This window comes from Streptopelia decaocto (assembly GCF_964273445.1).
Source record: "Streptopelia decaocto genome assembly, chromosome: 18".
Taxonomy (NCBI): Eukaryota; Metazoa; Chordata; class Aves; order Columbiformes; family Columbidae; genus Streptopelia; species Streptopelia decaocto.
The window spans coordinates 1,045,329-1,068,360 of NC_138673.1; the positions used below are offsets into that span (position 1 = coordinate 1,045,329).

Genomic DNA, 23,032 nt, shown 5'->3' on the forward strand with positions numbered 1-23,032 from the left:
GTGAAATATTACAGTATTACAGTATTCTTTTTAAAGCCAGGGCCACAGAAGATGTTTTCTGTGTCCAGGTTTGCCCACAGGGCAGAGGACACAGGGAAATACAAATGCCCCTCAACAGGCCAGCAAGCACCGGGAAGCTGCAAAGCATGAGGGGCATGATGCTGCTGGGCAGTAAAGGCCCAGAGAGAGTCCAGCAGAGGGACACAGAGATGCTGAGGGGTCTGGAGCATCTTTGTGATGAGGAGACACTGAGAGACCTGGGGCTGTTGAGCTGGAGAAGAGAAGCTGAGAGGGATCTGATCCATGGGATCAATAGCTCAGGGTGGGTGTCAGAGGATGGACCAGACTCTGTTCATGGTGCCCAACGCCAGGGTGAGGGGCAACGGGCACAGACTGAAACACAGGAGGCTCCATGTGAACATGAGCAGAAACTTGTTTGCTGGGAGGTGCCAGAGCCTGGCCCAGGCTGCCCAGAGCGGGTGTGGAGTCTCCTGCTCTGAGACATTCAAACCGCCTGGACCCACCTGTGTGATCTGCTCTGTGACCCTGCGTGAGCAGGGCTGGGCTGGGGATATACAGAGCTCCTGCAACCCAGCCAGCCTGGGGTTCTGGGAAAGCACCTGGGATGCTGGGGTAAGGTCTGAGCTGGCCCAGAGAAGTCAGGGTAGGGTAAACTCCACGCCTTTTACAGAGCCAGGCAGCCCAAAGAGCAAGATGGGGTGAGTATATGGGATGGCTGGCACAGTGTCTCTCCCAAAGGACCCCTTCTGCCAAGGACTTTGTTCTGTCCTTCTCCTTTTGTCCACTTTCCAACAGCTTTTCCTACGCTGCTGTCTCCTGCTCTTACTCTTCCCTGCACCACGGGTTTCACTTCCCAGATTGGTGACACTCAGGGCATTTTTGCACCTACCTTGTTAGCCAGAGACAGGCAGGGGTTGGGATCCCGATCCGGCTGTTCAAGCTTGACGATGGTGATGAACCCCGATTCAGTGTGTTCATCCTCGCTGGTGTTGCACAGGGACAGCGGGTGGGACTGCAGGACAGAAGCAAAGGGAAACTCAGACCCTGGGGCTCAGCACTGCAAAGGGAGGCTCGAGCCCACCACAAACAAAACAAGCAAATAATTGTAAAAGTTTTGGTTCACCAAGAAAACATCCCAGAGAACAGTGGAGTTTCTATGCGGGACTGCACTCAGGTTGGCTTTGTCCCAGTCAGAGATATTCACAGCCAGAGCAGCCCATGAGACCACGGCCCCTGATTTCTGGGATGGAGCATCCCGACAGCGCAGATCCTGCGGGACGGGGCTGCCGGCGTCCCCCGCAGCCTCGCCAGCTGCTCCTCACCAGCTGCTCTGGGCAAGGCAGAGGGACAACACAAGCAAACTTCTGGTGCCTTCAAAGATTTGGCACTTCTGGTTTCTCATCCACCAAATTCAACCACTTTACGATAAATTTGCAGAGGAGAAAACAAAGGAAGGAGTGAAAAAACCTGAAAGCAGGAATAAAAGTATCAGGAATGAGAAAGGAGAGGAAAAGATCCCATTAACCAAATCCTCAGTGGGTCCTGTAGAAATGTCCCTTAGCTTGAGGCAAACAGCTGGCAGAGGGGAGCTGAGGTGGGACGGTGGAGGCAGCGGGTCCGGTACCCGCTCTGCAGAGCCTCCTGCCCAAGGGACACGAGCCGTGGGGCCCGCTCCTGCCAGCAGCACACGGTTCAGGTGACGGTCCTGCCACCAGGACAGAGATCGGATGGGCAGAACTCACCATCATGACACACACCAAGCACAGCTCTGGTCCCTGCCTGGAGAGCCTGTGATTGCCTCTGATTTTTCAGTCTAGCAGTGAATGGATAATGGTCTTGTGCTGGATGGTGGGAGGTGAAAGGAAAGTGCAATTTGGTTCCTAGCTCCCTCTTGGGAGTCCCCGTCATCCTGCATGAGCCCTTCCTGCTCTTCCCAATAAACCTGGCTGGCTTCCTCCCCTGTGACTGAATTGTGGTGCACGAAGCACACAGGTTATGGTAGAGAAGCCTGTCAGTAATAAAGCTGTTGGACAACCTTACTACTATGGCCAGTTCTGGGCTGCCCAGTTTAAGAAGGACAAGGAATTACTGGAGAGTCCAGCGGAGGGACACAGAGATGCTGAGGGCTCTGGAGCATCTTTGTGATGAGGAGACACTGAGAGAGCTGGGGCTGTTGAGCTGGAGAAGAGAAGCTGAGAGGGATCTGATCCATGGGATCAATAGCTCAGGGTGGGTGTCAGAGGATGGACCAGACTCTGTTCATGGTGCCCAACGCCAGGGTGAGGGGCAACGGGCACAGACTGAAACACAGGAGGCTCCATGTGAACATGAGCAGAAACTTGTTTGCTGGGAGGTGCCAGAGCCTGGCCCAGGCTGCCCAGAGCGGGTGTGGAGTCTCCTTCTCTGAGACATTCAAAGCGCCTGGACCCACCTGTGTGATCTGCTCTGTGACCCTGCGTGAGCAGGGCTGGGCTGGGGATCTACAGAGCTCCTGCAGCCCAACCAGCCCGGAGTTCTGTGACCTTTTGTTACCGCATCAGTGTGTGGATGTGTGGGAAACAGACAAGAAAAGTCAGTGTTACAAACCAGGAGGATCAGGACAGGCTTTGTACCTGGTGTTCTCCAGAAGCATGCCCAGAAGGTTTGCCTCGCCTGCAGGAACCCTGCAACAACACCCCAGTACTATGCAAAAAAGCCTCTTGTCCCGGCTGATTTAGAAACAGGGGCAGGAGCAGTCAGAGCAGCCCAGGGACACTCCTCGTTCTCCATCCACCCTTGGCCATGCCCAGGGCTGCGAGGCTGCATTGCTCCCATCCATAGGCTGCTGTGTACCCAGCACGGAGCTGCGGCACCCAGAGACATGGGCTCACCCCTCGGCATGGGGCTGGCAGGGGCTGGGGAGTGGGGTGGGCTGGGAAACAGCCAGATGAGGTTTCCTCCTCTCTGCCAGCTGCTTAGTGCAGAAATCCAGCTGTGGGGGAGATGGAGAATGGGGCTCATTTCACCTAATTTCAGACATGCTGGTGTTGCCTTTTGATGTTCAAGCAGTTTGCTTAGACTCCTCATCAGCAGGAGCAGGTGCCTCAAGAGAACACAACTCACCTGGGGAAATTTTTCATAGAATCCCAAAATCATTTTGGTTGGAAAAGACCCTCAAGATCATGGAGTTCAACCATAACCCACCCCTGGCACTGCCCCATGTCCTGAGAACCTCATGTCCGTCTGTCCAACCCTCCAGGGATGGTGACTCCAGCACTGCCCTGGGCAGCCTGTTCCAATGCCCCACAGCCCTTTGGGGAAGAAATTGTTCCCCACATCCAACCTCACCCTCCCCTGGCGCAACTTGAGGCCGTTTCCTCTGCTCCTGGTGCTTGTTCCTGGGGAGCAGAGCCCGACCCCCCCTGGCTCCAAGCTCCTTTCAGGCAGTTCAGAGATCAGAAGGTCTCCCCTCAGCTCCTGTTCTCCAGCTGAACCCCCCAGGTCCCTCAGCCGCTCCCATCACACTTGTGCTCCAGCCCCTCACCAGCTCCGTTCCCTTCTCTGCATCTCCCCACCAGCTCAGAGCCCACCAGCCTGTGGGTCAATAGATTCCGATTTTCACCCCGACAACGTCTCGCTGAACCCCCCGGGGCTGCGACAGGAGCTGCTATTGCTGGGTGGGGCCCTTGGCCGGATCCTGCCTCCCCGGCCCGGCTCCGGGCTGAGCTCCCCTTGGGGCTGGGGGCTCCGGGGAAGCTGCTCCAGGGCCCGGCTGGAGCTGGGGGGCTCCTCCTGGACACCACGGGCTCCAGTTCCCCCATCCCCGGGCAGCCCCCTCATACCCGGGAGGGGAATTTGCAGAAATTGCCTCTTTGATCGCATGGTTCTACCCACTAGAAAAGGATTCTTACCCACTAAAAAAGGGTTCTTACCCACGAGAAAAGGGTTCTACCCACTAAAAAAGCATTATACACACTAGAAAAGGGTTCTACCCACCAGAAAAAGGGCAAGGCAGGCTGCTGGTAGGCACGGGGGTGTTTTCATGCAGCCTGTGCTGTGATGCATCCCAGCACCGATTCCGAATGCAGAAGTACCCAACGCTGCAAGCCTGGTGTTACAAAACCACAGTGCTACGGTTTGTAGTACTTAGTCTTGGGCAACGAAACAAGAACGTGTCTTGCAAAGCCATGAAAGTGAGTTAAAAAGGTGAGGATTAAAAACCAAACAAAAAACACCGCTGCAGACGTTTACTGCAAATTGCCCAGATTTTGAGGTGGGTAACACCCACAGTCACAAGGCCGTAAAGAAATCAAGCTCCAGACCCTCAGCTAAGCCTTCGGGAGCTTGGAGACTGAGATGAGACCACAAGTATGAGCTAAGACAAAACCTTTACAAATAACACTTTAAAAACTGCACAGTGTAGCTCGGCACAGATGACCTGCTGTGTGTCTTTGCCGGGCTCTCCCTCATCCAGATTTCTCTTGGGATCTTCCTCTCTAATCCATAGTGATATTAGAAGAGAAAATGACAAAATACTACCTAATTTAGGCTTCAAACTTAAAGATGCTAGAGAGAGAGCGCAATTGTGCCAAGCCAAGCTCCATAAACTCTAGGAATTCAGGGTTCTGGGGAAGGAATTCAATCTGTTACAACTCGGGAGCGCTCAGGGATGGCTCCCAAATAACCCCGAGCTTCACTCCAGCAATGGCAGGTGCTGCACGCACGGAGACCAACACGGACTGAAGTGCTTGTGATCCTGCCGGCTTCACCAGGTAATGCCCTTACCTGTGTGCTCTGCTTGATGGGGAGTTCTCTGCCTTTTGGGTAAGTTATCATTTTAATAATGGCAGAAAAAAAAGAAAAAAACCCCGCAAAATAGGAAATGCAAAGAGCACGTCTCATGATACTTCTAATAATTTGGAGATAATCCTCCTGCCGGTCTTACGGAGCCTTCGCTGGGTTGTTCCTGGAGCCTGCAGGAGCCCAGGCGGCCAGTGCTGGGCAAGTCTCACCTCCCGGTGCTGCTTGGAGCGTCTGGCCCCGGGGGGCACGGCTGGGCTGCTGTGACCCCCCTGGGCAGAGACTCCGTGGGTGAGGGACAGGCCTGCACGCTAAGCACAGAGCAGACTCTGTGCCGAGGATCACTGATTGCAGCATCCCCTTGGACCCAGCGCTTGTGAGGCCAAACCTTGAATCCTGGGGGCAGTTTTGGGCTGCTCAGGACAAGAAAGGCCTTGAGATGCTGGAGCGAGTGGAGAGAAGGGAATGGAGCTGGTGAGGGGCTGGAGCACAAGTGTGATGGGAGCGGCTGAGGGACCTGGGGGGTTCAGCTGGAGAACAGAAGCTGAGGGGAGACCTTCTGATCTCTGAACTGCCTGAAAGGAGCTTGGAGCCAGGGGGGGTCTATTAATCTGTTCTATGATTCACAGATTCTACAAATCTATTGTATAATTCCATGATTAATGATAAACACTTGGAATAACAGCAACAAGCTAAGCCAAGCTTCTGCAGCTCTGAGTGAGCGTGGGGAGCATATACATTAATCAAATGTTGGCAGCTGTGCTGGAGGGACCCAGGCAGTAAATCCAGGGGGAGACATGCTGATGAATGCGCTGAAGCCTTCCCTTTGATTTTCTACTCAGACTGGACACAGGGGTCTTTTCCTCTTTCCCTCTGGGACACCCGCGCTCCCTGGCCAAGCAAAGGTCCTTGGCCTGGGGTATTGCTGTCGGGTACAGCTGCAGCCACCAAGGGCAGAGCAGGAGCTGGGAGAGCAGCAGCCGCACAGGATCCTGCCAGCCCAGACCCTTCCTCAGGCCCGTGGAGCTGGGGCAGACTAGAACCCCCTCGTTATTCTCTAACAAGTCCCTCATCAGGGACTAATTACCTCTGGAGGCTTCCTCAGCCCTCTGTACAAGCTGACTCAGGAGGATCCTTCTTCATGCAAGGGACACACATCATAGAATCAGGGAATCATTTTGGTTGGAAAAGATCCTCAAGGTCATGGAGTCCAACCCACCCTGGCACTGCCCCATGTCCTGAGAACCTCATGTCCGTCTGTCCAACCCTCCAGGGATGGTGACTCCAGCACTGCCCTGGGCAGCCTGTTCCAATGCCCCACAGCCCTTTGGGGAAGAAATTGTTCCCCACATCCAACCTCACCCTCCCCTGGCGCAACTTGAGGCCGTTTCCTCTGCTCCTGGCGCTTGTTCCTGGGGAGCAGAGCCCGACCCCCCCTGGCTCCAAGCTCCTTTCAGGCAGTTCAGAGATCAGAAGGTCTCACTGAAGCAACATGTTCCTCCCATCTCTGCTCGAGGCCACCTCTTCCCTCTCTTCCTACTGCCTGCTCCTCCTGTTCGGTGCTATATGGACAACTCCTCAAGCAGCAGCAAAGCAGCAACACATGGTTCTAACTGCCCCCATCCTACAGCCACACTTCTTGGCATTATGAGCGAGTGATCAGGGCTGCACATCATGCTCATGGGACAAGAGTTAGACTTGAAAAATGATCTAAGGCTGATGTGGAAAACCAAATATTCTGACATTCCCCAACGCAGAGGACTCCTGGCCCAAGAGGTGGCCCTGGCTGCAGAGCCAGGATCCCTCCGTCTGCTGGGTCCTGTGGTGCAGCTGGGGGGTCCCTGCTCAGCCCCCTGCTCTGCCAGACCCTCTGCTTGGACAGGACCCCCTGGCTCTGCTGGGGCTGGGATTGGCTGGTTTGCTGCCACGGTTTGGGCCTGATCTGGGGAGACTCAGCCCTGCCAGCTCTGCCCATGTCCCAGCCGTGGCACTGCTGGTATGACACAGCGGCCAGACCTGTGAACCGCCTGGCTTTGTCACTCCATCTGTCCCTGTCACCCCATGCCTCCTTTCACCCCTCCAACGGGACACAGAGACCTCTGCATCCCTATGTTCTTGCTTCTTTCTCTTTCTTTTTCCCATTTTTTTATCCTATGGCATCTCCTTTTCTGTCTCTTCCATTCTCTGCTAAAATACTGCATTTCTTTTCGACTTATCCCTGCCATCTTTCCCGCTTTATTCCCACTAGACCCGCTATCTTCACACCACTCACGGGAGGTACCGAGCAGCCAGGAGCTCCCCTGCAGAAACCCCGGGGACATGGGAAGGCCCCAGATACAGCTGGGCACAGGGAGCTGCTCGATCCTCACTTGGGGGCTTCATTTATAAAACACTAGGAAAAAAAATATACAAATGACCCTGAGAGGTCACCGAGGCCACTTCGCTGCCCGAAGGCAGGATCAGCCAGACCTAAAACATTCCTCAGAGACACTCGCTCAACCTGTTTTCAAGACCTCCGAAACGGGGACTGCTCACCTGCCGCGGGGCTGCCTTGTCCACACCGGGAAGGGTTTTCTGACTCCTGAGCTGAATTGGTTTTGCCGCAGTCTAAGCCTGTTCATTCTCACTACATCAACTATGCCCACGGAATAGAGATTATTTGCTTTTTTTGTCCAAGAATCATTTAAACTTATCTGCTCCCCTTTCTGTTCACAAGAGTCTTGAGGGACAAGGGCTGAACAAAGACTGGGAGAAGCAAAGTCCCCAGCAGCCTCAGTTTCCCTGTAAGTACTTCACATGCTTCCTTCACGGGGAACGAGGCAAAAGGACGGATTTGATTTGAAGTGGTAGTAAAAATTTTATAACCAACCAGTAAGGCTGGCATGGAAAAGAGAGGAAGAGAACAGGATGAGTGTTCACCAAAGGGGTCTAGAAAACTCATGGACTAAACCAGTGAACTGTTAACACCAACATGTCACTCATTGCTATATTGACCACAACCCCAGAAGAATTTCAGGTAGCAAATACCAAGCTGAATTAGAAGAAGTCGAGTGCAATGCTGAGCAACAATCCCAACCAAGGAAACTGGTAGGAAACAGCGTAAGGAAGAGAAGGGAAGAACTAACGGTGCTTTGGAACAGGCGAGTGATGCTCACGAAGCCCGGGGCTCCTCGAGGCGACCAGCGAGCACGGGCGTCCAGGTTAATGCCACACACAGGGATCGCCTCTCCTGCTCTACAAGGTCAAGGCTACAGAAGATGACAAACTGTCACACCATCCTACCCAGGGTCACCTCCAGAACTGAGGAGAGAGAAAAGCAGGGCAGCTTTTCCAACAGAGTGAACTTACCAGGACAGTCCCAGAAGTAAATTGTGTTGCCCAAATGTTCACAAAGGATGTGGAAAATGAGAGGAATGGCGAAGTGGTCGAGTTTTTCAACAACACATAAATATTCAAGTTGGTAAATATTGAAACTGGCTGCAAAGGGATCTGGTGGATGGACTAATAAAAGATGTTAAAAATGCAAATACAGCAAAATATATCTAGCTGTTTCACACAGGGATGAGCTCTGGGTTAGTTGCTAACAAACAGAAAGATCTCGGTTTGATTGCAGGGTGTTTTATGGAAATGGTTGGTGCACCACCCAAAGCAGTCACAGGGCAAACAGATTGTTAAGCATCACTGTAAAAAAAACAATTAAAAAAAGAAAATCTATCAGATGAAGTTGCAGTGTGTCAACATCTTGAATATTATAAGAAGACTTGCTCCATCTGAAACACAGGGCACCATTTCTGTACAAGAAGAGGTTAAATGAACAAGAACTCTTCAGCTTTGTACAGAAGGGATATGCTAGATCTACGTAAAATCATTAAAAATACAGAGAATTGATGGAACAAAAGACTACGAAAAGCTGTTACATGCAAAAATGTGGATATCAGCATGGCAGCAGCCTGGATCCCACATGAGACGTGGAGGGAATGTGTGCAGTGTCTGTGTGTCCTCCGGAGCTGCCTGCTCCCCACCGGCCTGCCTGCTCCAGCCAGCTGTGCCGCTTCAGCCAGCTGTGCCGCTTCACCCAGCTGTGCCACATCGTGTCCCGCAGCAGGAGCTCCTGAGCACATTTCAGTATTTGTGGATATCAGGGTCTGTCTCCACACACACTCTGCCATCCTGGAAGTATGTCAGTGAGGCTTTAAGCTACAAAAATTATATTCCTTCGTAGGTTTATATTCCTTCATAGGTTTTAAAAGAGCAAGTGGAAGTGCTCTGCTACCCTCCTTCCCATCTTTGCTGCTAAAACTGACCTTGTTGTGAGAATCACTGGGCAAGATCCTCTGCTGGGGACTATCAGGAGATGGAGACGGGGAGCCTATGCTGGGACGGCTGCAGGAAGGACCAGGGGAGATGTACCAGCTCTGACAGCCAGATCCAAACCTGCATGCTGCATCACCCACGAGTATCAGATCACAGACACTGTCACAGCCGCTGGCACAGGGAAACCTCCAGTGGCCTCTGCACAGCCAGGGTGGAACAGGGTCTTCTCAGTTCCACCCATGTCACAAAAGCACTGAGGACCCTTCGCAGGCTCGGTCTGCGGTGCTGGGCAGTGCTGTGCTCCTGTGGCACAGGACAAGCTCCAGGATGCTCCTGCCAGCCACACCACGCTGCCGGGACATCCCAGTCACCGAATCCTCCTCCACCGGTCCCCTCCAGCGCTCACACTGCCTGAACATCTTTATTCCTACCTAAGAGAGGCTCTTCCCAGTTTATCTTAATCCTTCAGCTCTATCAGCTCAACAGAAGCCCCTCTTACACCAAGGTCACTCCACTGCGTAGCTGTTGCTCTACTCACAGCGGGAAGGAGGGAACACTACCAAAGGCACAGGAGGTGGCCGGCGCGCAGCCACAGCCGAGCTGGAAAGTGCTCTGGATGCTGCTGGAAAGACACAGGGGAATGAGGAGGGACGAGGTTGGGGATAAACAGGATGTCAACTGTGAAGAAGATGGACATGGCTGGTTGGAAGAGGAAGAGTATGGCAGGGTGTTTCAAGGGGCCCAAGGAAAAACTGCAGCTTCCATGACTCCTGGGCACGAAGCTCAGCCATCAGGATATGGGCTTTTTAATTGACCTGCATGAAGTTTCAAGAGCTGTTATAACAGCAAACACACCTTACCCACATGTGAGTCACAGACAAACATGTTCCCTGATAACGAACACATTATTCTTAGAGAGACACAGGTCCTACCTCAACGTGCGAATAGCTGGGACAGCCACGCGGGTTCCTGGAGCAGTGGAGAGGGGGAGAGGAGACAAAGGATCCCCAGCTGCCAGCGCAGTCCTGTGCCTGCTCCCTTACATGCGCTCATGAGCTTCGCTACCTTTGGCCTGACTAAAGGGTCATCAGTGCCTGAGGGGTTGATACAACACATCAGTCCCTAATCAATAACTGCATCAACTCCTCCTTTTCATTACAAAGCTGGTGAGCAACAAAGAGAAGTGCCAGACCGCAAAAGGGATGTTTATTTGATTATCACAGGTACAGGATGAGACAGTTTAGGTGAATCACTGAATCTGAATCTTTTCTGTCTTATTGCACAAGCATGACCATAGAGCTGGAGAAAAAATCTCACTACTCACCTCACTGTCCTACCGTAAGCTCTGCCAGTTCGTTCTCCTAGGGACAGAGAGGTCCCACAGGTCAGAAGGAAGTGTCACTTCTTCTACCCCAGCCATATGATGATAATATGGGCCAACAAGGGCATTTTCATCACAATGTCGGGTTAAACTCTCTCTCTGGTCCACACATTCATTTTGAAATATCAAAGGCAAAGGCAGGTTCTCTGGTCAGCCCTGACTCACACCACTAAATGAAAGTAAGGGCAAGCTGGCCCATGTCATGGGGAACAGCTCCCGCTCCTGCTCCTCCAAGCGCTGCAAGCAGTCTGGATCGAACCCCGCTGAGCAGCACCCAGCCCGTGAGCAGCACCCAACCCATGAGCAGCACCCAGCCTGTGAGCAGTCCCCAAACCATGAGCAGCACCCAAACCGTGAGCAGCCCCCAAATCATGAGTGGCACCCAACCCATGAGCAGCACCCAGCCTGTGAGCAGCACCCAAACCATGAGCAGCACCCAAACCGTGAGCAGCCCTCAAATCATGAGTGGCACCCAACCCATGAGCAGCACCCAGCCTGTGAGCAGCACCCAAACCATGAGCAGCACCCAGCCTGTGAGCAACACCCAAACCATGAGCAGCACCCAAACCGTGAGCAGCCCCCAAACTGTGAGCAGCACCCAAACCGCGAGCAGCACCCAAACCATGAGCAGCACCCAGCCTGTGAGCAGCACCCAGTGGTTGGGAGGTTAAATCTGTTCCACAAAACTCACGCGAGTCCTGCCCCGCAGCAACAGCTCAAAGCACCAGCAATCCCGAGCGGTGCAGTCAGTGTGGCCGCCCGCTGCCACCCTCCTGCTCACAGCACAGAGCTGTGCTGCCACTCGGGACCAGTTCAGGGGTGGTACAGACACATGGGGTCCTCCACAAGTGATATAACAGGCACCTTCACCGGACAGAGCTCTGACCCTAAAAGCAGCTCTGCAGTGACGGGCCAAGGACTCACCCAAACCCAGATACCGCAGAGAATGGAATAACGTTCCCTCAACGAGCAAGTTCCCACAATGGGTTTCAAAGTAAAATCCTTGGAAATGGATGCCAGAAAGAGCATTCTTGCTCTTCCAGAAAGGTGATACCAGGTCTAGAGGGACAAAGACTGACAGGGAAATTCTCCTTGGGGCAGGTTAAGCCATAATTTCTTCTGAAGCATCACACATCTCCAGGAGGGCTGAACTGCTCCTGGAAGGAGACCACAGGGCTCTCCCAAGGCTGACATGGACGGGGGAAACCTCTCACACTCTTCTGAAGATGAAGCTCAGCAGCAGCGTTGCCTCCATCATTGATGGGAGATCGCAGGGCCCTGACATGGGCCTGAACCTTCAGTGTGGCCGTTTCTGGAGGCCTCAGCCATGGCACAGGGAAGCCTCACCTGGTCGTGAGTGAAACGTGGGCTTTGCCATGACTGCACACGAGGCTGTGCCCACGGGGAAAAGCCGCAGGCAGCAGATGGGCACGGGGCGGAGGAGCCGCCTTCCCGGCTGGCGCTGCGCCCCGGGGAACACGGCCCGCTCCCCTCCCCCCGAAGCTCCCGGCTCCACCGCCCCGGCCAGGTGCAGAACAAAAGGAAACTAATGATTTAGTTATTGCTTCAGCGCCGAAGGTTTGAAGGTCAGCCGTTCAGCGCCGGGCCCGCGCGGCCCGTCCTGCCGGCAGAGCCGCAGCTCCGCGGGGCCGGCGCGGCACGGCCGGCTGCTGCGCGGGGACATGAAAGGCTTTGTGCTAATGTAATAACCGACGGCCTCTTCAGTGCCGTTTGAACTGTTTACAGACCGAGTTAACGATTACAGGCAATGTGTACCTTGGCTGCTGCCCAAAATTCTTACCCGCCCGTCAGATATTATCAAAGAGCCCTTCACTGCTGGCCTGGAGTCCTTCCAAAGCGCTGAAATGCCGGCGCAGAGGAGGGGCCTTCAGCGCTCAATCGTGAAGCTGGAGCTGGAAAGGCCCAGATCTGCTCCAGTGGGGTGTCCTGGGGACCGGCCACCGAGACGTGTAGAGACACAGGAACCCCCGAGAGGCTCCCGAAGCCCCCGGTGCCCCACGGTCCGTGCGGGGTGGGCTCTTCCCCGCAGGGCTTTGCTCCCAGACCCCATCAGGGGACACCACAGAGCGACGAGTTCCGTGTGCCCGGGTGTTCCTCCCCGCACGAGGCTGCTGTCGTCCATGCCCCATTCTGTACACGTAGCCTGGGTGGTTGTGCTAATGCTGGTGGTTACACAGCTTAAAGCTACTCCTGCCAAAAGCCTTTTCAACACCCTGATGCCTAAGAGTGTGGACAAGAACAAACCAGGTGGTGGGAGATTAGATAAAATCACTTCCATTGTTATTTGTAGCTGGAAAAATGCAGGTGTAGGTATAAGGTCTGGCTGGATTTGGGTTAGAAAACAAGCCCCGGCTTTCTGGGGCAAACTGCACCAAGTCTGGAATTCCCGTTGAAGCGCAGGGATGAAATCAAGAACTGGCAAGCTGCTCTAATTACAGCTGAGTAACAGCCACGGTCAAGCAGCACTGAGGCTGCAGAGCAAACGGCATCCAAAATGAGGTGCTGCAGGGGACGGGTCCGTCCCTCCGGCCGCCCCGCACCTCGGACACCTGGGGAAATTCAGCAAGAGCTGAAGCTAATCTGTGCATTGCTCCTGGAAGTTTCTGTCACAGGCAACTCCTAAATACATCTAGGAATAAAAAGAAAATCTCAATTTCAGTAAAAACATGCCTCATGGACCATCGGTCTCCCTTACCACCGAACTTCGGGCTTTGGGTTGCTATTTAATACAGTTCAGCAGACCATCTGCAGACTGAGCTACCATGGCTCAAGGTATCCCCAGACCATTGTTAAAAACCCTCTGCTGCAGTCCAGCCTGGGGTTTCAAACTCTCAGCCACACCAGCAGCACCCACTGATGCAGCCCGGAGGCTGCGGCTGGGCTCGACTCTTTGTAGAACAGGCCAGATAATAAAAGAACAAAAATTGATGTTAAAATTTTGCTCCTCTGTTCCCTGTTTTGTCCTGCAAAACGCCCCCTTCGCAGGCTGACACGGAGTTTCCAAGGGATGATTTCCAGAGAAGGGCTGATGCCTTTGCATGGTGCCATTTGTGTGCTTGAAATATGATGTGTGTCAGCAGGTCCCTGGCACAAGGGTGAGGATTGAATAGCTAAAGGAATAAATTACTTTCTTTCAATCACATACCATACCGTCTTCCCATTGTTTTATTGCTCAGATGTAGCTTTTTAAATAGAGATGAGAGAGTGGCTGGTGAAGGACAGAAGTGTCTCTCTTGTTGGAGGTTGTAGTGTTGCCAGGAGACAGAAATGTAGATGCAAATAAATTTGCTGTGATTTGATTCAATAAAACTTGCTAGTACAGTGCAGCACACTACAAAAATTGGTTCCTCCTACGCTTACTTGCTAAGACATGAGTTCAGGCCCTCTGGGATCCGCAATCCCCTGGCTGCTGTCGATGACATCACCGACATCTAGGGAGCTGCAGGAATGCCGAGAATGCGGCTCCGGGCTCCTGGGGATGCTGAGCTCATCAGCTGCTCTGGAGACACAGAGATGGGGTGTCTAGGTTCCAGTTCTGGCTCATTCACAGCCTCCCCCTTCCCAGGTACAGGCACGTGCTGGTTTTAAGGCCACACAACTCATGGTTGCACAATGCTGCACACGTTTGAACAGCAGCGTTGGAACAATTTGAAAATGGATTTAGCTGGCTGCAGATGCTGAGCAGAAATGAAAGTTTCACCACAGGCACACGGGGTCGGACCCAAAACTCATGTAACGCTGTCACCTGCGTCTCACCAGCCAGCACAGGTCACTCAGGGAGCGAACTTCCACTCTTTAAACCATCCAGCACCCCGCAGGTTGGGGAGTTTCTGATCCGGGGGACGTACCCAGAGCACAGCGGTCGAGAGTCTGATGGATTTCACAAACACCTCATTCCCTTTCACCCGTTTACAGTTTCTTCCACAACATCCTCTGCAAATGATCTCCACAAAGGGGTTCAGCGAAGTCAATAGCTATTTTTTGGACTGTAGACATTCTCCCAGGACGCTCCCAAGGGTGATCTCTGTTAGTTCACAGATGCACCTCTGACTGTCACCAGCCTTGCTGCACGTAACCGACTCTGCATCCTGGGGATTCAGCAGCTGAAGGTACCACAGACGTTCAGAGCTGGGCTGGCACGAAGCACAAAGCTCTTCCCTTAGTTTCAGCCTGTTGGGAGCATCTAAAGACTCCACATTCATCACCAAAGGGCCCGTCTCCACGCGGAGGTTCTTAGGGACGAGGATGACACAGCTCTTGGCCCAGCGCTCAACAGGCTGGGGCCAAAAAGGTGAAGACATTTCCGTTTTCAGCCACCTCTGCTGCAGCGCTCAGAGCAGCACGGAGCTGCAAATACGCAGGACCAAGGACAAATGGAGCAGAAAGGGAAATAACTTCCCCGTTCAACAGAATGATCAAGTCGATGATTACATACGCACTGTCTTTACTTGAGACCACCCAATAATTTGGACAAATGTTACTTTAAACTAGTACTGAGCGACTGAGCTCTAACAGCTTTTTTTCACTTTGCAAAATGGGAAGGGAGCCGTTCACAAACCATTTGTTGGAGGCAGCGAAAGTAGGTTAGTTGCGACATCGCCTTCACTGGAGGATCCAACTCTCACCAACCCGCGTCTCCTTGAGAGGGTCCCGAGATCCAAAAGGAGGTTGGTGCCAGGATAACAAGGACATCTGGCGTCACACTAGTTAGGACTAAAGTGTTCAGAAAGGAGGAAAGCCCTCCTGCTTACAGAGGGAAGTCTCTCATGGTTATTGCAGATTAGGAGACGTGATAAAGCTGCCAGCCTGACACCTGCTAATTCTGCCTTTTTCCACTTTTTTCTTAACAATGACACTGGTCCCTGCCAAAGACCACTGGAAAAGAGGGTCTAACACTGTCTAGAGCTCCTGATATGGCTGCTCAGTGATAAAACTTCGCTATGCCGTGTAAAATCAGCCATCTACACCTTGAGTTGACTCACACAGATTCTGGTTCCTGGACTCGATTGCCTTTTCTGGTTCTGAAGGGTGGAGATGGTTGTTGCAATCACAGATTCTCTCTCTGTATCTGCCGCTTTTCATCTTGCTGTGCTCCCCCTCACCAAGGCGGGACGGCTGATCAGCGGTTCGTTACACAGCCATGCTGGAAGCACAGGGAACAGGTTTTTAATGGTGTGTCTCCTCCCTCCGTGCCAGAAGACTCCATACTCCATAATTCTGGCCTGTGAACACGGCAGGTGCCCATTGCCCAGGTACGGAGAGAGCTTGTGCTCACAGCTCCCGTCCTCAGAGCTGTGCTGGGTCCACACAGCGGGAACTCGCAGCGCTCTTTGCAGAAAGCAAACCGCACACCGCTGTGCCTCGCTGGCCTTGGCGTCACCACGTGGGAACTGCCAAAGCGCCTGTTCACAACCGTCTGCAGCCTCGGGAAGGGACAGTCCTTCGTTAGGCTCAGTTGTTTTCTCTACCGGTACAATTCACAGAATCACAGAATCACAGAATCGACTGGGTTGGAAAAGACCTCAGAGATCATCCAGTCCAACCCTTGGTCCAACTCCAGTCCATTGACTAGATCATGGCACTAAGTGCCATGTCCAGTCTCAGTTTACAAACCTCCAGGGCCGGTGAGTCCAGCACCTCCCTGGGCAGCCATTCCAATCCTGACCGCTCTCTCTGCACAGAATTGCTTTCTAATCTCCAGCCTCAATTTCCCCTGGCAGAGTTGAAGCCCATGGCCCCTTGTCCTATTGCTGATGCCTGGGAGAAGAGACCAATCCCCACCTGGCTAGAACTGCCCTTCAGGTAGTTCTAGAGAGCGCTGAGCTCACCTCTAAGCCTCCTCTTCTCCAGACTAAACAAGCCCGGCTCCCTCAGCCTCTCCCCATAGGGCTTGTGCTCAAGTCCCTTCCCCAGTCTTGTTGCTCTTCTCTGGACCCGCTCCAGCACTTCAATCTCTTTCCTGAGCTGAGGGGCCCAGAACTGAACACAACACTCCAGGTGTGGCCTCCCCAATGCAGAGCACAGGGGAAGGGTCACTGCCCTTGTCCTGCTGACCACGCTAGTTTTGATACAGGATTTCAGTGGATTTCCCACCAATCCACCCTAACATTACTCTGAACAACGTGCGTTTCCACTGCCCGATACACTGAGCCCTTGGTTTTCTCACACAATCTGCATCCCTGTCACTGTTTAAGGACAAAAAGCCACTGTAGCCAAAACCTTAAAGCCTGCAGAGCGCTGCTTCGATGGTTTCTGTTGCATGAGGAATCAGTGCAGCACTTGAGAACGCAGGGATAAATCATTAACAAGTCATTATTGTTCACGGGCGTTTTTGGCAGAAAACCACTGAGGTCAACTTGGACAAACTGTTGTGGAGTAGTGGGGGTGGCACTTTTCCTGGAGGAGCATTCAAATCCTCCTCTAACACCATGAAAATCATCTGAAGTGACCGTCCTTGCAGAATGTAACCAACGCGGGGAGCGCACAGCCTCTCCCTGGCCTGAGCTTTCTTCCCGTGTCTCTGATCAAGTCCTCGTGTGTGCAAAGCGCCGGCCGTGCCGCTGGCACCCACGGAATGGCAGCGCCAGTAATCACCGGCACCCTCACCATGCGGGCAGCCCCACTGCCCCAACTATACTCCTCATTTACCAATCCTAACATCTCACAGCTCGTATCAATCACCGCAGCTACGAGGGGCTGGGGAATTCCCAAATGCTGCTGCTTCTCCCAGAGATCTGCCCGAGGACGGCTGCGTCCCATCCTTTGGAAACCTGTGGAGATGCCACTTGTGTACCACTGGATCAATCACTCCTTCCATCCCCAGCAAAAATCATCATTTCAGTGGGCGATATGATGCTCCCGCTCCCGCGGGGCACACGGGGAGGGGTGCGAATCCACGCACCGTTTGCTCCCATCACCGCTGTCTGGGCAACCATGGAGAGGCCTCTCTGCGGGTCACATTCCGGAGGCTGATCCATTCTCGCAGCTTCTGGCACTGTCAGACACTCCAGCTCCATGAAATTTATTCTCCTTGTCATCCAGTTTCCTGCTCTGGTGGCCATCTGGCCACTGACCCCATCACTATTCAGCTGCTGTACACAAGTGCCAAAGGACACTTCCAGAGCACCATGATGTGGCAATCCTTCCAATTACGGGGATACAGTCATTTTAAAAATCAAGTGAGTAAACAATTCGGACACAGCTCAAAGACTGTTGTGTTGTTCACTCCTGGCCAGGAGATACAACATTGAGACCCTAAAAATCTCCTACAGAATGCTGTGGAGTCAGCACAGTCACTAAGATGGTTGCGTGCCCAGCCAGTTCTGGATGGCTTGGTGGTGATTCTTTTGCTAAGGAAAAGTGCTTTCAACTTTGACATTTAAAAACCGCCTTTCGTAAGTACAAAAAACTTCCTTTCCACACTCGCCAGCTTCTGGACACCTTTGTGGAAGCCAAGAAAACCAGCCAGGTAACTGCGTCCAGCTCCTGAGCCCACTTTTCCAGCTTTCTCTAAAAAATATTGACTCCACCACCGCAGACCCAGGCAAGGACACTTGTACTGCAAAGGGGAACAACGGCTGCTTTCCAAAAACCTGAAATATGGTCGGATAACTCAAAATACTTCTTCTGCCCAGCCTGAGGTTGCCACCTCATGTGTCCCAAAGTGGCGGCTGTGCCTCCACCTGGAGCTCCATCCTTCTGAGATGTTCCTCCGCAACCTGCCCACCGCCCTGCCCGTGGGCATCCTGAAACAGCCATGGGGCCGTCTGAGCCCCGCTTTTTTCTGAGCTTTGAGAAATTTTTGCTTGAAGAGGCTGAAAATGTACATGTAATCACAGCCTGAAAGGGCAAAGACATGAACAACAGTGACTGGCTTCATGGTAGGACTATGAGACCCAGAGAACAAAATGAGGCTGTAATACAGAAATACTAGAAGTAGGATTTGGAAGCATTTAATATTCCCATCACTTAAAAGGAGACCACAGGTCATCTCTCTGTGATAGAAATGGCAATTCCTCTATCTCCATTATAAACCATTTGCAATGGCGATGGCGGCAGCATAACTGCTCCAGGAAATGCTGGTGGCAGCTGTGGCAGAGCTGGTGGAGCCTGCACACTGATCCCACGTGTTTCAGGCTCCTGGGGACAGGAATGACATCTGTCCATCCCAGCTGGGTGCCATCAGCACTCCCCAGCACCTTCACCGGCGCGGACAGACTGAAATTTGTTGGTTACTCACATCTACATGCTGCAGTTCTGAAAACTGTGCACTGCAAAACCCACTGTATGTGTTTTCTTCAAGAAGACTTCCTTCCTTCCTTCCTTCCTTCCTTCCTTCCTTCCTTCCTTCCTTCCTTCCTTCCTTCCTTCCTTCCTTCCTTCCTTCCTTCCTTCCTTCCTTCCTTCCTTCCTTCCTTCCTTCCTTCCTTCCTTCCTTCCTTCCTTCCTTCCTTCCTTCCTTCCTTCCTTCCTTCCCTCCTTCCCTCCTTCCCTCCTTCCCTCCTTCCCTCCTTCCCTCCTTCCTTCCTTCCTTCCTTCCTTCCTTCCTTCCTTCTGCAGTTCTGCATGGAAAAGAAGATTCACGACAGGGCTGCCATCAAGTACGGTACAACTAGATCACTGGAATGGTGACCAACTGTACTTAGAGAAAATCCTTCTGGGTTTGACATGGTCTTAATGACTCTGAGGTCCAGCTCAAGCTACAACCAACATTTCAAGGATCTTCACATGATGGAGCACCCAACAGAGACATCCATGTCCAGTCCCAGAAGCTGTGGAGTATGAGTCTTCTCAGACTACCAGAGCACATACCAGGGATCCCCCCTCTCCTTTCTTTTAGGAGCTGCTCCTCTTCTAGTATTTTGTCTAATTACTCCCACTCCTGCAGCTGTCCCCAAAGCTCCATTGACTTTTGAGTGCCCCCAAATTCATCTGCCCTGTTGCGGGAGGGCTGTGCCTCCGGCTGCCATCCCCTGCTCCCCCAGCTTCCAGCCTCCATTTCCCTTCAAACCCCCTTTCATACCCCAGGACTGGGGCTGAACATCGAGTTGATTATAAAACAATTTCTTTTGTTGATAGAAAATTCTTTGCAGGGCGTGAACAGCAGGAGAAAGAAAAGGGCTCCTCTGAACTGCGAGCTAGCTGGAAACCCCCGGAGGGCAAGAATCCGATCCCTCGTCTTTGAGGAGCGCAGGCCTGTCTGTACAGGCTGCCCGAGCCCAGGAGAGCTCTGTGTGTGCAGCGCCGACAACAACACACGCCAGCCCTCGCCTCGCCAGCCCGGCGCTCGTTAACAGCCTCGCAGTTACGGCACCGTGCATGGAAAATGGCTTCATTCCTCCCGTTTGCACCCCTGGATGGAGCGAGTCCTCTCACCCCGATAATCCCTGTCCACAGAGGGAAATCTCCTGCCCAGCGTCTCCCAACCCTCCTGCCCCATCCTCCCTCCCTGCCCCCATGTGCCCTTCACCAGCTGGATCATCAACCCCCAAATAAATCCTGCTCTCCCGCTGCTCAAACCCCCCTGTGCATCCCCCTGATGCTGCTCAGGAGGTAGAAATCCTCCAGGACCAGCCCCCTCTGCTTCCCATCTGAAAAACAAGCACCAAAGTCCTGTACCTTTCAGTAAAATAACCTGTAGAGATAAAATAAAGCATGAGCAATGCAGAAATCTTTAAGAAATTTCCCCTTTGAATGTTTCTACTGACCTGCATCCTGATTAATGTAACACCAGCAGTACATATTCACTATCCACCAGCAGCTCTTGAGGCAGACATGCTGTCCTGAGTGGTCCAACTACATCACACCCGTTCCAGCACCATTTGTGTCCCACAGCCAGGAAAACCCATGGGTGCACTGGTCACCCCTGTAATATATTTTATTTCTCCCTCTACTCCCACCACATGGCTTTGCTATCAGGTTTTGCAGTGTCTTGTGCAGCGCTACTAGCTAAATATCTATATATTAAATATAAACTAATAGCTGCATCCCAGCTGTTTTGCTGGTCACAATGATCAGCACCAGCCTTTGAGCAAGGAGAAGGCAAAGCTGGGAAGGAGATGAAACTCCATTTCTGGACCCCAGCATTGCAATGGAAGGTATGCTGAAGGTTTATGGTTCCATTTACCCCCTTGTCACCTGGGGATTTCAGGTGCTAACATGGTCCTTACAAAGCTGGGTGAGAGTTTTCACAGCTTCTCTGGTTATTTCTAGTGGCAGCCCTCTGGGTTGGGGCTCTGCTGCTCCCAGTGCCCTCCAGCCCACCATGGAACCACGGACAGCCCTGAGGGGATTTAGAATGACAGAATCATTTCAGTTGGAACAGCCACTAAAGATCATCCAGACCAACCATAGCCCACCCCTGGCACTGCTCCATGTCCTGAGAACCTCATCTCCGTCTGTCCAACCCTCCAGGGATGGCGACTCCAGCACTGCCCTGGGCAGCCTGTTCCAATGCCCCACAGCCCTTTGGGGAAGAAATTGTTCCCCACATCCAACCTCAGCCTCCCCTGGCGCAACTTGAGGCCATTTCCTCTGCTCCTGGCGCTTGTTCCTGGGGAGCAGAGCCCGAGCCCCCTGGCTCCAAGCTCCTTTCAGGCAGTTCAGAGATCAGAAGGTCTCCCCTCAGCTCCTGTTCTCCAGCTGAACCCCCCAGGTCCCTCAGCCGCTCCCATCACACTTGTGCTCCAGCCCCTCACCAGCTCCGTTCCCTTCTCTCAACTCGCTCCAGCACCTCAAGGGATTTCTTGGAGTGAGGGGCCCAAAACTGCCCCCAGCCTTTTGTGCAAGTATCACCCTGTGCTGGTTCCAGCTCCCCGCACTGTCCTCTGCCAAAGAAGCCCCATAAACAAGTGCAGCTTCAGCCTCCTCTGTATCCTACTGGAAAGCCAAGGTGGGGAGATCACGATGGCTGTCCCCCGTCCCTGTCGCACTATGGCTGAAGAAACGCTCCTGCCTGTTCCTCACCCTCCTGGCTTCACTACAAAGGCCGTTTGGTGCCTCCATGGCTGTCCCACCCCGGCAGCCTGGCCGTGCAGGCCCATCCGCTCAGCCGGGCCGGCGGGACATGGCGGGGCCGGGGCAGGACTGGAGGGAGGGAAGGTCGGATCAAGAAAAGCTCAGCAAAAGTCTGATTAGGAATGTGACAGGAGGCGAGAAGAAAGCGTAGGGTGTGGAAAAATAGGGAGGAGAAAGATTGTTTTGGAGGAGAAAAGGTCCAGAGCTCTGGGCAGTTTCATTAGAGGAATATTAAGTAAATGAGTCAGAGCCTGCGGTGCCCCAGGCTCGGGAAAGCTGCTGTGTGAGGGATGGCGAGGGAAAGCGAGGATCGTGGCACGCTGTCTGCATGCGAAATTCAACCATAACAAAACAAGAGGAAACATGTTGCCTGCCTAATACTTTTATTAACATTTGCAGAGATTAAGTTCTGCAGACGTTCGATCGGTGCCTCCGTCTGTCCCGGCCCAGGCTCTGCCTCGGCCTCCAGCAACTCCGAGCAGCGTTTTCCAGCCATGGCGCCCGGCGACGCCGAGCGGGCCGGACCCCCCCTCCAGCAGCACACAGCACCCGCTTCTAGATTCCAAACGCAATCATGTATGTCAGGCTTCACGCATTCACACCTGGAATCTGGATGTAAAATCTGTCTCTTCATTCCTACACCTAAAAAATGGGATACTGCACTGATATCCACCATGCAAGAATGCTATGTTATTAATAAGTGTATGTCTTATATGTGTGTCTATATATATGTATGTGTGTCTATATATGTCTATGTAGATATATATACAGATATAGGCATCTGTGTGTATATATATAAATATTTATAGCTTGCAAACACAAAATCCAAGCCTGAAGTTAAGATGGGTAAAACAAAATGCCTACTTTTAAATTAGAATTTTAATGTGATAAGTAGCTGGGAAATTCAAGGTAACGAAGTTAATCCAGAGGATGCTGTAACACTAGAGACAGAGGAATAATACAGTCAACTGTACTAATATGGGACTGTTGTTATATAGTAAGGAAAATAAATAAATTAAAAAGTCAACTAAGAAATATGTTTATGAAAAAGTTCCAAAAATCCATAGGTTTAAATTCCATTTCCATATGGAAAAGAAAGTATTAAAGCTGCCAACTGATCTGTGGTGATGCCAGAGACCAGGAAAGGTTAAGGGAATCTAGGAAGGTTGCAAAAGTGGAAAAGCACAGTATTAATGGGTGACTTCAATCATCACCACACAGACAGGGCACATGTGGTAGAGACCTGACCAAAATGCAGCTTTAGGGGGTTTTATTGACCTCTTTATGGAGCAAGTTGGAGAAACCTCCAAAGCAGATGCAATCCCGCATAGCACACGGGGTTTCTGGTTTAAGACAGATTATTTCCCTAATAGTGACCACGAAATATTAAATTCCCCTCCTCGTAGCAAAGGAAAATTAAAAAGAAAACAACACCACCCTCAAACCATAAAAAATTCTAAGAATAAAGAGAGTAGTTAAACATTTTAGAAAGCAACTGAG

The 23,032-nt window shown here is 52.4% G+C and overlaps 1 protein-coding gene across 1 annotated transcript in view; it reads right to left on the reverse strand.

Annotated features, from left to right (window-relative positions):
* RNF43 (ring finger protein 43) overlaps positions 1–23,032 on the reverse strand; it is a gene marked incomplete at its 5' end in the record, with an annotated part of 62,779 nt that overhangs the window by 16,444 nt on the left and 23,303 nt on the right. Inside the window, one exon of the mRNA XM_082068551.1 lies at positions 911–1,033. Coding sequence (XP_081924677.1) covers positions 911–1,033 — 123 coding nt within the window. The remainder of the gene's footprint in view (positions 1–910; positions 1,034–23,032) is intronic.